We start from the raw sequence: 15,118 nt of genomic DNA, 5'->3' as shown, positions 1-15,118 counted from the left end.
ATTTAAAAGCATTTCCCACTCCTCCCTTTCCCTAGGGCTTTAACAAATAACTGACATGATGAAGAGAACACATTACATCAATGCTCCTTTCAAACATATTTCATTAGAGAGCCTGAATATACTAGAATTATGTCACACATGCTTCCGTGAACTTCATAGGGGCAAATGTACAGGGTCAAGTCCCATGATGAGCAGTGTGTGATACCTGCTCCAACTGTTCGGGTGTCCATGGGTTATCACCAATAACTCGTTTAGCTGCATAAAAGCTCATTCCTGGGGGAGGCTGTGGAATTCCAGAACCTCCCCCACTGTTTGAAGAAGAACCCTGTGCTGAAGATGAATTTTGGCGACTCTGGGATTCATTTAACACATATCTGGAAAGAAAATAAAACTTTAATGCTCTATAAAAACACATGCATTTGTGTATATATATATATATATATATATATATATATATATATAGACACACACACACACACATATATGACATTCAATCATATACTGTCCTCCCATGTTTCTAGAAGAATAAACACCTGAAATAAAAAATTTATCATAAAGAATTTTAAAGGTATCGAAGAAAAGGTATCTGCATTTTCAGCAAATTAACCAGAAGAATATTTCACTCAACCTGGTTATAAATTAATTACAGCAGTTATCAACAATAAAAATATTTTGTTCACTCAATCTATTATTGTTCTAAGGACTCAAACATTTTGAGATTTTAGTTAACAAATATACACACAGGTTTGTTGACTGGCAGCGGGTGGGATTGGGGGGTGGTCACTATACCAAAACTGGAAAGCAATTTTATACACTTTTCTCATTTCTGCTAAGTTGTAAAATCACCTTTCAATTCTCCCTGAATGATTTATATCACTATATTAGAAAACCCACTAAAACCTCCAAACCACCTAAGACCCCAAAAGCAAAAAAACAAAAAACAAAAAAAAAAAGGTGGGGGGGTCAAGAAGGAAAATAATAAAAGAATTATATTTTCCCATTTTATGTTCAAAGCCTTTTGCATCTCCTTGTTATTAATTTATCACCCTATTTCCTTTTAGCTTGTAAAGAGTAGAAATAAATTTTCGAATAAATTCATTTTGATCCAATACAACTAGTATTCCTCTTGTGCAACATAAAAATTTGGTATATTAATTCAAATCCTTCAACTCTAAATTTTTTTCATACTTTCATTGGTGCACTATGGTTGTATAAAACAATGGGATTCTATTACATATTTATATATGCACCCAGTATAATGATATAATTTGGCCACTATTAGCCAGTATTTCCCCTTTTTCTCCCCTCCTCTCTCTTCCTGTCCCTTTCCTCTACTCTATTGATCTCCAATTTTCATCAGATTCCTCACCTTTCTTTTTCAACTCTAAAATTCTGTGCTGATAAATTCTACTACCATCAGACATTAAAATAAAATACCCATTAGAATAAAAGTTAAAAGGAAACAGTTGTAATCTGATAGCACAGTAAATTATTTCACATTACTTACAGATAGATTCATTCAATTCCTTAATTCATCTGTTTTTTTTAGATCTATTAAGGAATCATTTTAATATTTTTATATATATGAGGTAAGTTCTCATTGGTAAGAAAAATGTGAGGAATCCCTAGCTTGAGTACATCATGTTCCTAACTTAAATTTGGATTTCAAGGTTTATATACCAAAGACATCATCGCCTATCAATTCTGGCTGCCTCCTTATTGAACAAATACAAAAGGAGGCTTTTGTTCATTACTAGGTCCTGGCAAGACTCAAGGCATTAAGTAAATCAATCAGCAAATATTAAACACATAGCATCGTGTAAACCATCATTCTAAGTACAAGCCAGAGGAACAGAAAAAGGCACAAGACTGAGTCCCTGCCACCTAGAACAAGATAAGACAATAACAAAACAACACAGAGAAGAGCATTCGTCATGTTATCAGACACAAAGAAACCACAGAGAAATGATATGACAGAGATTGAGAGAATAAACATGGGAGTGTTTGAAAATCCAGAAAAATCAAGCTAAAAAAGTAAAGGTACAAGAGAAGACAAAACTGAAAAGGAAAGGAATCAGACAGCCTGAACTCTCCTCTCTGGACTGAGGGACACAAGGTATGCAGTCATGCCAAGCTCACCTTGTATAATACTGGTGATGAGGTAAGAAACATGATAGCAATTAAGAAAATGCAAATCAATACTACACTGAAATTTCATATAACTTCAGTCAAGGTGACAATTATCAAAACTACAAATAATAAAAAATGTTGGCAAGAAGGTATAGAAAAAGGTACACTCATGCACTGTTGGTGGGACTACAAATTAGTGCAATCACTGAGGAAAGCAGTATGGAGACTCCTCAAAACACTAGGAATGGAACCACCATATGACCCAGCTCAGTACATAGTCAAAGGATTTTAAATCAGCATACTACAGTGACACAGACACATCAATGTTCACAACAGCACAATTCACAATAGCCAAGCTACTGGAACCAACCTAGGCACCCTTCCACAGATGAATGGTAAAGAAAGTGTGATTTATGTACACAATGTAGAATTACTCAATCATAAAGAATGAAATTATGGCATTTGACAGGAAATGGATAGAACTGAAAACTAGCATGCTAAGTGAAATAAGCTGTCCCAAAAAGTCAAAGGTTGAATGTTTTCTCTGGTATGCAGAAGCTATCAGAGAATAAAGGGGTAGGAGGAGGGGGGAGTGAGAATCTCATCAATAGAGGAAAGATCAGTAAATGAAGGGAATTAAGGAGGAAGAAGGAACAGGAAAAGGGAAGAACAGTGGAATGAACCTGACCAAACTTTCCTAAGACACATGAATACAGCACAGTGAAATCCAACATCAAGTATATCCATAAGAAACTAATAAAAAAAAAAAAAAAAAAAAAAAAGAAAACCTATAAATTTCAGAAAGATCAGTAGAATAGAGGGAGAGAAGCAGTGGGGAAGGTGGGTGAAGTGCTGGGAACTGAATTAGAGCAAATTATATTCCATGCTTTTGTGATTATGTCAAAATGTATCCTAATGACATATATAACTAAAAAGAATTAATTTTAAAAATTAATTTAAAAAATAATTCACAATTTCTATAAGGCAGGGAGCGGGAAGCAAGGAGCAATACTTAAAAACTGTCTCTTGCAGCAGAACAAAATAGGCTAGCAACAGATCACAACCTGGCACCAGGCCAGGATCAAAAGTCAGATAAAAAACATCTTAAATACAAGGAGCTACAATACAGTCTACTAAGGCAGATGGAAACATCAAAAATACAATAAAAAAACAAAGTGGTCATACAGATAGACAGTGTTATGAATACCAAAAAATAATGCACTTCTATCTGCTTCTATATTTTAACTTCTATCAGTGAAGAGAGGTTTAAGAAGAGTGGCTGACAAGAAAGAAATTGTGACAAGAAATGAAAATAAATAAATAAATAAATAAATTGTAGCCATGAGAATGGTTTGGAGTATTAAGGAGGAACGAGGTATTATGGAACTGATACTGTAGCAAGAAGGAAAAGAAAAGATGGAGATGATTTATAATTCTACAGTAAGATGGCTAGAAGAATCATTATAGCACCAACAGTAACACAAAAGTAGAAATATTTTTATGGGGAAAAACAATTTTAGCTTGAACAGGTTGAATCTGAAATCACAACAGCATCTCAGCATCTATAAGGCCAATAAGTAGTGGAGCTAGAGTTTATAGAAGATTGGGACTAAAGCAAAAAGATCTGAAGTGTATCCTTACAAGTGAGAGCTGAATCACTTAAAACAGCACTTAATTTCCACATATTAAATGCAATCAAGAATAGGCTGCTTAGTTTCATTTTTATTTTTTAACTCACCCATAAGGCATCAGAAGGACATCTAGCATGAAGTCCAAAAGCAGCTGCACAGTCTTTGGTTTCTCAGCAAGATTAAACGGAGTAGCTGATTTTGATGATTCAACAGGGTATTTCATGTGAAAAAGGGTTGGTATTAAAAGATGCATTAAGCTGAAAAACAATTATATTTATTGCAACTACTTTAAAAATAAGGTTTTAATACATGCAAATAACAGATGAAACAAAAATCACATGACAGAAACTGGTAGTTACAGCTAGAGTCACTCATTTTCTACATGCTAATGTACAAAGTCCTAACCTAAAAAAAAAAAATGTCCTAACCTAGGAATTGGCCTTGATTTCTTTCTTACTGAAAACTCAGTACATTGAGTGATAATTGGCATTTGGCCAATTTGGCTCATCACTAAACCATGTGGAAAGAATGTACATAATGTAAGTGTAATGTCAGTACCTGAAATTATCAGAACAGAATTTACATTAAATCTTAGATAAAGCTTAACTTACAACACATTCCTTCAATAAAGTTTTTATTTCCCATAATTATTTAGAATGAGTAAGCCAGGTACAGTGGTGCACACCTGCAATCCCAGCGGCTCAGGAGGCTAAGGTAGGAGGATCGAGAGTACAAAAACTGTCTCAGCAATGGCAAGGCACTAAGCACTCTAAATAAAATAAAAAATAAGGCTGGAGATATGGTTTAGTGGTTTAGAGCCCCTGAGCTCAATCCCCAGTACCCAACCAATAACAAAAACAAACAAAAAAAAGAATTAGGATGAATTTACTCTAAATCTAATGTATTTTAAAAAATCATATCAATATTTTTAATACAATATTAAAATTTCTACTATGTGAATTTAAAGTAGCTTTAGCAATTCCTTTTTCACCATCTTTTGATTTTTTTTTAGTTGTAAATGGACACAATACCTTTATTTTATTTATTTTTATGTGGTGCTAAAGATTGAACCCAGTGCCTCACACATGCTAGGCAAGTGCTCTACCACTGAATCACAATCCCAGTCCTTTTTTATATTATTTAAATGCATAAAAACAATTTCAAATGCTACTTGTGGTGTTTATTAGTCTTACTTGTAAATAAGTATGTTAGTCTTTCTTTTAAAAATGAATATGCTCATGAAGTGTTCCTGAGTTCAGTTCCCAACACTAAAAAATGTAACAACAAATAAATAAATGTGAATTGAAAATTACTGTTCTTGTTGCAGTGCTGGGGACTGAATTCAGGACTTTGTGCATGCTAGGCAAGTGAACTGAAAATACTTAACTCCTCAACTTTTGCACTTTTTGTCATGATTCTCATTATGACAGGTCTAAAACACAGATCTTTTGGCTAAGTCTACAAACAAATGATGTATCTAAACCTTTCTTCCTCTTCAATGCCCCTATTAATACAAACAAGTGCTCTGTTCCTTACAAAAACAGTTCTGAAACTTTTTATTCTCTAATACGGAAGGTTATTTTTCTTTTTCTGGTACCAAGAATTGAACCCGGGGGGATGAACCACTGAGCCACATCCCTAATCCCTTTTATTTTTTATTTGAAGACAGGATATCACTAAGTTGCTTAGGGTCTCAATAAGTTGCTGAGGCTGGCCTCAAACTTCAATTCTCCTGCCTCAGCCTCCCAGGTCGCCAGGATTACAGGTATGCACCACTGTGCCCAGCAAGATAAAAGTGTTTTGAAGAGAAGGATTTTTAACTCTAATTTGTACCATCACATAAAATTAACTGCTTAAAAACAACTGACAAAAAATATTGGTCCTGCACATTTTTCAATGTTCACATCAAGAAAATTTATGATAGTATTAATAAAACAATAATTTTGAGGTACCACAGAAAATGCAACTATCAGCTGAAAGAGTCTGCCATTTGCCAAGTGATATCAAATGTGAACCTATATTTGAAAAGCTGTTGTTAATTCTTAGAGGTGGGAAATACAGTAACTGAGGAAATCATACCTATCCTGCTGTGGCTGAGGCTTCCCTTCCATGGCAGTAAGAAGCGTAGGGGCCAGTTCACATTGCTTTTCCACTGGTAGGCGAGGATAGCCCATCTTAACATAAATTATAGTAAAATTCTAATGCAAGAGAGGAAAGGAAGTGAGTGTGAAGATAATACTCTATTTCAACAAAAACATGATAGGGAGTTATGGTTTTAACAAAAAAAAAAAATCAAAACATTCATCATCTTTTCTCCACATTTATTAGAGCTTGACCAACTACTGTATCTCTGGGGAGAAATTTCAGTCCAATTTATTCAAACTGCTCGCCTTAAGGTGGGCTTTGTGTCAGGAAGATGGCCTAACCTAAGTCACTCATGTATGTAATTACTTATTACTAAGAAGAAAAGCAATGATTATTTAACCCAACTAAACCTACATACACATATTAGCATCAGATCTACCAGTTCGTTGCACTCAATCTTACAAGCTAGGAGAACAAGATGTGTTAACAAATTCCAAGTTATATTTCTCAAATGGTCAATTTCTACAACATTAGGATACTGCAGTACTCTATGGTTTCTCTCCAATAACTCCACAATGGAAGATCGACCAGGGGAAGGAAGATAAGGGCAGTGGGCATGTTTTTATCTCTATAATCCATGCAAAAGCTACAGTTGAAGCAAATCCCCAAATATGTATCTCTATTTACACATAAGATAAAGATTTGCTTTTATGAAGGATTCATCACTAAAATGAACATGCTTCATAAGATTATTACTTTAAATACCTTCTTATTTGCAGGTTTATTGACCCAGAGTTTCCATTCGCTTAAGAAAGGGACATATGTAATGGAGTAATATGTCTAGAACAGACATAGGCAAGATGTCTAGACATTAAGTGGCTCCAAAAGTTTTGTGACTCCTGATGTCAGATTTAGATTCAATAGATTCTACCTCACAGCTAGGAACTACAAGAACTGGGAAGAGAATACCACCTGTCTTCATGTAGCATCAACATTTTTTGTATTTCATTTTCATGAAGACAACAATTAAATAGGAGCCTCAGATTTATTCTAATTCTGAAAAGGATTAGAATATACACATCAGGAACACTGATTTTTTTTTTTTTGGTGGTGGCGGTGCTGGGGATCGAACTCAGGGCTTTATGCTTGCAAGACAAGTACTCTACCAACTGTGCTATTTCCCCAGCCCCTGATTTTTTTTTTTTTATTCAAATCTTTATGTGTCTTCTTGCCATTTAATTCTTTTCTTCTATTATCATGCCTACACTACATAATCCTTTTCTCTACTCAGACTTGTCTCATATGATCTCTTAAGAATCAAATCATGGGCAGGGGATATAGCTCAGTTGGTAGAGTGCTTTGCTTGCCTTGCAAGCACAAGGCCCTGGGGGGGTTCTAATCCCCAGCACCACAACAACAAAAAAACGAATCAAATTATTCATTTTTAATTAACTATTTTTAACTGATATAAAACAAAAATTGCAGCTATTAATGGAGTGATGTTTATATATCAATATACCTGACAAGTCACTTCACCAACATTCCTTTGCCCCAAGTAAATGGCCATTCATTATCCTGGTCCTTCCATTTCCTTTAAAGCAGTATTTCCTCTGGATCAGCACTCGGTGTGTCATTTAAAGAAAAACATCTCATATTTCACTTAAAAGTGGTCTAAGATAAAATTCTAAGCTTGCCAATACATTGATGACATCTGAAAAACATTATGAAAGAAAACTCCAAAATAGCACTCACTGTGACAAAGGAAACTGCAGCAGGGTCCTGGTACTGAACCAGTAGTGTCTCTACTGGGAGTTGTATTTTGGGGCGGCTTTTTATACGCTTATTCAGATGGACCAGCAGTTCCATTACCTAAAATAGAGACAGAAGAACTGAAGTTATTTGTCATTGTCTTAAAAACAAATTCACTTCTCAGATATTATTTATTTTAGTGAATAGTAGCTACTTTGTTCTTTTAAGGGATATAAACTTAACATCCCAGAAAGGGAGTTCACATCACCAATTTTGCAACATGCCTTGATACTACAAAAAGAAATTTAAGATCCAGATCCTACTGGTCTGCCTGATCAAGGAGTACTTCAGGGAGGAAGTGACAAAAGCACTGAGTCCTAAAGATCAGAAGAGTCCCAAGCAGAAAATTAGTTATAAGATGGTAGAGCTGGTGAAAAGAACATGGCACATCACATCTGACTGAAGCCCAGAGTGGTAAGATTCATGAAAGCAGAATCTGGATTACAGAAGGTATCTGACAAAACACTGAAGCATTTTTACTATATTTTAATGATCAACTGACACAACCAAACATTTTAAGTAAGAAATAACAAGTTTTGAGCTGGGGTTGTGGCTCAGTGGTACAGCGCTTGCCTAGCATGTGTGAGGCACTGGGTTTGAATCTCAGCACAACATACAAATAAAGGACCATCAACCACTAAAAAAAAAAATTAAAAAAAAAAAAAAAAGAAACAACAGGTGTCCCCTCTTTTACATGAAGAAGAGTAGAAACAGGAATTGACACTTAACAGTTCCTGTGGGTAAAAAGGAAGGTATAGAGGCTGATGACAAATAGCCTTGATTTTACTCCAATGAAGGGATTACGTGCTAGAGAGGAACACTGGGGACTGAGAAATAATATTTTTTTAAAAACCTCACCTAAGTAAGACTTAAATTTAGGATAACTATTCTGGAGGGCCAGGTCTACACTATTCTCTGTCATTTCTGAAATCTGTGCCCTACCCTCAAAGCAAGCATTAATGAAAGCTATTAGGATGTTTGAAAGTGACAACGAAAGTTCAAAGAAATCTAGAATAATAATAAAACAGGTAAATATGTTTAAAAATAAAAACAAACCTGTGTTCTTGATAACAACCATTCTAATTGGAGTTAGATGAAATCTTAGGGTGGTTTTAATTTGCATTTCTCTAATTTTGAGGGATGATGAACACTTTTTCATGTGAAAAACTTCTGTGAAGTGTCTGCCCATTTCCTTAGCCCATTTATTGATTGGGCTCTTTGTATTTTGGGTGTAAAGTTTTTTAAATTCTTTATAAACTTTGGAGATGGGTGCTCTGTCTGAAGTGCGTGTGCAAAAGATTTTTGCCCACTCTGTAGGCTCTCTTTTCACATTACTGATTGTTTCCTGTGCTGAGAAAAAACTTTTTAGTTTGAATCCATCCCATTTATTGATTCTTGCTTTTATTTCTTGCGCTATGGGGGTCTTGTTAAGGAAGTCTGGTTCTAAGCCAACATGATGGAGATTCGGGCCTACTTTTTCTTCTATTATCTCTGGTATAATTCCCAAATCCTTGATCCATTTTGAGTTGAGTTTTGTACAAGGTGAGAGATAGGGGTTTAGTTTCATTTTACTGCATATGGATTTCCAGTTTTTCCAGCACCATTTGTTGAAGAGGCTATCTTTTCTCCATTGTTAAGTTTTTGGCACCCTTGTCTAGTATAAGGTTACTGTACTTATATGGGTATATCTCTGTGTCTTCTATCCTGCACCACTGTCTATTTTGGTGCCAGTACCATGCCGTTTTTATTAAAGGCACACACGCATACATTGCTAGTGGAGTTGCAAATTGGTACAGTCACCCTGGAAAGCAGTATGGAGATTCCTCAGAAAGCTTGGAATGGACCCACCATTTGACCCAGCTATCCCATTCCTCGGTTTATACCCAAAGGACTTAAAATCAGCATACTACAGTGATGCAGCCACATCAATGTTCATAACAGCTCAATTCACAATAGCTAGATTGTAGAACCAACCTAGATACCCTTCAATTGAATGGATAAAGAAACTGTGGTATATACACACAATGGAATATTACTCAGCCATAAAAAAGAATAAAATTATGGCATTTGCTGGTAAATGGATGAAGCTGGAAAATTCATATAAACTTACCTCCTGATGACAAAAGAAATCAGGAGGGATGAGGCTAAAGGAAATCTCACTCTTCTGACATTTTAATCTAGGCTGATTCCTAGAAGGACACTTATGGAAAATTGTCACTGATGATGACAATCATGCCCATAATTACATACTTTTTTATGATACACTTTGAATGTTAAATGGATTACCTACTTAATTTTCTTCTAGCAATATTATCACTTTAAAGATTGATGAATTTCCTAAATTTTCTTATATGTTATCTGGAATTATCTATAAACTCAGAAAAATTGAGAAATCAGCTGAACTAATTTTTTACCTGTCCAGAGAGGTTAACCTCTGTCAGTAAACTTACATAACTGCTAGTCTAAGGTATAATGTTTTGACTTTATTTATAGATAATCATTTTTCCTTATTATTCATTCAGTTTGATGATTAATATAAACGTTTAATTGGAATTATATAACTAAAATGCAAAATCTTCACAAAATTAAAACACCTATGAAAACAACAGCCCTGCATCCCTTCACCCCTCCAAGTTACTAAGCTTTCCTCATTAAAGGTAACCACTTTCCTGAATTCTACTTTTAATTTTGCATAAATGGAATCCATTATGGTTTGGATATGAGATGTCTCCTCGAAAGTCCCTATTTATGCAAGAATATCTAGAAGTGAAATGATTGGATTATGAGAGCTGTTATCTCATCAGTACATGCTAGTTTCAGTGGACTAACTAACTGGGTGGTAACTCTAGGCAGGTGGGGTGTGGCTAGAGGAGCAAGCCCTGGAAAGGTTCATCTTCCCTGTGACCCCATCCCTACTCCCCTCTCTCTGCTTCCTAACGCCCTCATAAGCTGAGCAGCTTTCCTCCGCTGGGGTTTTCCAACATAATGAGCTGCTTCACCTTGGACCCAGAGCAATGGAAACAACTATCTATGGACTGAGAACTCTGAAATTGTAAGCTCCAAGTAAACTTTCCCTCTTTAAGTTGTTCCTGTCAAGTATTTGTCACGGCAAAAGCCGACTAAAACAAAATCACGTAAGATGATTTTTTTCTTTCTACATTATACTTGAGACTCATCATCCATGTTGTTGCTCATAGTTCACTTTCACTGCTCTAATATGAAAATATCACTATTTATAATTTCCCCTATCTTAAAAATCCAATTATTTCCAGGTTTAGGCTACTGTGAATAATGCTGATAAGAACATTCTTAGACACACACTGTGGTGTATATATGTATATATGCATGCTGTGTATAAACATAGGACTAGAAACATCTGGTCGTGGAGTATGAATATGCTCAACTCCAGTAGACATTTCCAAAAAGTTTCCTAAAGAAATTATACTATTTTACATTCCTACCAACAGTATGAGAGTTCCAGTTGTTCCACCTTGCCAACAAATGGGTATGGTCAGGCTTTAATTTTTAGCTATTCTGATAAGTCTAAATATACAAAGCTAACTGTAAAGTGGAATTCTAAACAAAAACAAAAATGCTTATTTTCCTTAAAATAGGAAATGTACACTAATACTATATTAATAGAAATATAAAACTTTTATTTCTATTTTACCCAATTTATCCACAAATTACTAGTTACCTTGCATAATATCCTGGTTAAGTCTAACGTGCAATATGAAATTGATAGTACAGACCTCAAAAATTCCACAACTGAAAGTCAACAGATAAAATACCGTAAAATTAACTCGTTTCATCAATTAAAAAATGTTATGTTCAAGGGCTGGGGCAGTGGCTCAGTGGTAGACTGCTTGCCTAGCATGTGTGAGGCACTGGGTTCAATTCTTAGCAACACATAAATAGAGGTATTGTGTCCATCTACAACTAAAATAAATATAATAGACTATAATTACTAATAAAGATTAAACTTTTGCATCAAAATTCATCAAGCCAAAATTATCAAAACTAAGGGAAAAATCAGAAAAACAGTTTAACAGCAGTACAATAGAAGTTGTAATTCAGTAACTACCAATTTACAATTAGTTTCTCAACATAAAAGCACAATGCTACTGATAAGAGGCCTTAGGACATCCTGAGCTCCATATTCCACAAAGAAGAATATTCTTTTTATCTTATGAAGGATGTTTCTTATGAACATTAGAATACACTTAAAGCTGGGAGCATAGCTCTTTGATACAGCCCATGCTCAGCATGTATGAGGCCTCGAGTTTCATCCCCGGTGCCAGGGGAAAAACAAAAATTTAAAAGACCATAACTCTTTGCACACTAGATTCCAGGCCATACACTAAAATCAAATTTTACATCCACTATTTAAAAATTTAAAACAATGTTCTTGAGGGAAAGGAGAGGCATGGACTAGGCAATAAAATCAACCAAATTATGTTATATGCATGTAAAAATGAATCTATTATGTATAACTTCAGTGCAAAAATTTTTTTAATAAAAAAAACTCATAAATTAATCATTAAGTCAAAAATAAAATAACCAAATACTGCATTATCTATATAATTTTAGGGTATACCCAAAATAGCAATCAAGGATAAATTCACAAGCTGAGGTACTTGTTGGTTCTGAGTTTTTTAAAAAATATTTTTATAATTCGTGAAAAAAAATTTGATCAGCCTTACATTTTTAATTTAGAGCCCTATGTTCATATCCTGTTCGATCACTTATCTGACCTTAAACAGTTTATTAACATTCCACGTCTCAGCTTCAACTGTAACATAAATGAAATGCCAATCTCACATAATCTTGGAAAAATAAGTCCTTAGCACTTTTCTTGACACACAATAACCATTAGGATATTATTATATAATCTCAAGTGAGAAAAGAAATAATTTGAATAAAAATAGAAAAAAATAGGACTGGGGAGATAGCTCAGTCAGTAGAGTGCTTGCCTTGCAAGCACTAAGGCCCTGGGTTCAATCCCCAGCACCGCAAAAAAAAAAATAAAGATAAAGAAAAAATACAATTAAAAGGGGAGAAAAATCAATCTAAATGACTTTATTTTCTTTTTAAAAATAGCCATAAGATTAAAACTTGACAATATTAATCAGTAAAATTAGAAACAAGAATGGAATTTCTCCACTTAGAATAAATACGATAAACAGTACTATAAAAATGAATGATACACAATATCAAACTTAAAATTGATGAATTAGAGATGGATGATTTTTCTATAAAAAGATAAAATATAATGAAACAAAATATCCTAAGTGAGTGAGTAAAAAAACTACTGAAAATACTAGGCATGGACCAAAGCAAAAGTTCCCTGCTTAGTACTCTTCTGAACATAACTCTTGGCCTCCACTCCAAGTCTTCCTCCAGCATCCAGGGTGACTGTATCACTACCTCCTAGAATCCTGGTTCCCTCTATTGCTCTTCCTGTCATCCACCAGGGGCACCACTGTGGCCTTCCTCAGTTCCCAAAAGGTGTCACACTCTGTCCTATTTCTGAACCCCTGCATGAGGCATCTCTGTCTCAGCCTGGCTAATCACTACACACCAAGAGGCCTCCCCTCCACCCTACACTCAGTCTAAATCATGTCCCCAAATATATTCTTTTATTTAATCCTTTCTTTTTCCATCTTAGCATGTATTACTAACTGATTTTTTAGCTACTAATCTCTCCAACTAGGGATTTCTTTCATTCACTAAGACACCCCTCACACCTGACATAAAGAAGACAGTAAATAAGGAGACTGAAAAACAGACATCGACTTTTAGACCTTGCTATCCTGAGGGTAGGAAAGTCATAGAATAGTTTTAAACAGGAAAGTGATATGATCAACTAAATACACTTCTATCTCAGCAAAGAATGATTAATATCGGGCATGTCAAATATGTAACAAGAATATCCATTCCTTCCTACAAATATAACAGACATTCTTTCCCCATAGAACATAAATCATGCCTCAGAATACTCAGGACAGAACTCCAAGAAGTCATTGTCAACCAATTAAAACATCCTAAGGGATGAAACCTGATGATAACTCAAAGACCAGAAGACCTATTATAAATACAGCAGACGAATCCTAATGAAATATTATATAAATCAAAAGGGGAAAATGTTCATTATAAAAGTTGGTTTAAAAATACTGATGTCGGGTTGAGGTTGTGGCTCAGTGGTAGAGCACTTGCCTTGCATGTGTGAGGCACGGGGTTCAATTCTCAGCACCACATATAAAGAAATGAATAAAATAAAGGTCCATCAACAACTAAAAGAAATATTAAAAAAATAAAAATACTGATGCCAGTTATCTAGCTTTTTGAAACAGTACTTTGCATAATCTTAAATTGGAGCTATACAAGAATTTTTGCTTTTAAAATTTTTTAATTTGTTTACCTGTAATTAAGGTTATATTCTCTTGTCGTTCCAATGATTAAAGAATACTTTTGCCCCTTTCACATTAGAATCAAGGGTGTGAATATCAGACCATGCCTCCATACAGACCAGAAAAATTATCAAATTATCTGCCACAATTGTTCAGTTAGTGCTAACTGCACCTGTACTAAACGCACACAAATTACTTTGAAATCACGAAAGCTGATTTTAAACTTACTTTCCATTTTGAAAAGCCATTTGGATCACAAACCTAGATTTATTTCAACAATAGGAATGGAAAGCTCACTTCAAAACACATGTTCACTTATTCACTATTTAATTCCCCCAAAAGTGTCCCAACATACTTACCTTTTTCCGTACTCCTTCTTGGGTACTGGACAATTTGAGCAAAACAGGAGGAAGGAATTTAGATATAATATTCTGTAATTGTTCATCTGTTTCAGCATGGCCAAGTCGTAAAAAGACCCGTTCGAGCTGATCTATAATATAAAAAGAAAAAAAAAAAGAGAACTTGGCAAATCAAATAAACCAAGACTAATTTTATATCTTAATCCTTTTTTCTATACTATGGACCCTTTGGTCAGAAATTTAATCAGAGTTAGTCTTGTACACAGATGATTGTGACACAGCTACAAACAACACTAGAAGGATGTATTGGCTAACTATGCTCTTAGGACTGTCCTATTCACTGAATCTCCAGAAAGAAGGAAAACAAAGCCAAGAATAACAGAATTGTCTTCTACACACAGATGTTCAAGTCTTTCTAAAGGACCTGGATACTAGATAGGATACAGGATTGTTGAAGGAATCTTCTAGACCTGGCTAGCCAAGAAAGGAAGGGAAACTTAAATCAGAAGCCAGGGACAACAGATCTTTGGTAAAACCATCTTACTGATTAAATTTCTCCAAAGATAGAATCAGTGCCCATTCCTATGTTGGGGTTACTTAACTAGAAAGTGAGAAAAAAAGTTTTCCTCAAGAAAGCCACTATGAGAAACTTGTCAAGTGAGACCATGGGGATGTGCTTAGTAAAACCCAGACT

The 15,118-nt window shown here is 34.8% G+C and overlaps 1 protein-coding gene across 4 annotated transcripts in view; it reads right to left on the bottom strand.

Moving 5' to 3' along the window:
* The window catches only part of Ecpas (Ecm29 proteasome adaptor and scaffold), a 108,889-nt gene that overhangs the window by 61,812 nt on the left and 31,959 nt on the right, over window positions 1–15,118 (bottom strand). For all 4 annotated transcript variants that reach the window (XM_047523952.1, XM_047523953.1, XM_047523950.1 and 1 more), the window contains 5 exons: window positions 14,425–14,555; window positions 7,599–7,715; window positions 5,841–5,959; window positions 3,869–4,018; window positions 206–374 (listed from right to left, as the gene is read on the bottom strand). In XM_047523952.1, the coding sequence (XP_047379908.1) occupies window positions 206–374; window positions 3,869–4,018; window positions 5,841–5,959; window positions 7,599–7,715; window positions 14,425–14,555 (686 nt within the window). The remainder of the gene's footprint in view (window positions 1–205; window positions 375–3,868; window positions 4,019–5,840; window positions 5,960–7,598; window positions 7,716–14,424; window positions 14,556–15,118) is intronic.

The sequence above is a fragment of the Sciurus carolinensis genome, chromosome 14 (assembly GCF_902686445.1).
Source record: "Sciurus carolinensis chromosome 14, mSciCar1.2, whole genome shotgun sequence".
Lineage (NCBI taxonomy): Eukaryota > Metazoa > Chordata > Mammalia > Rodentia > Sciuridae > Sciurus > Sciurus carolinensis.
This window is presented reverse-complemented; position numbering and strand designations above follow the sequence as displayed.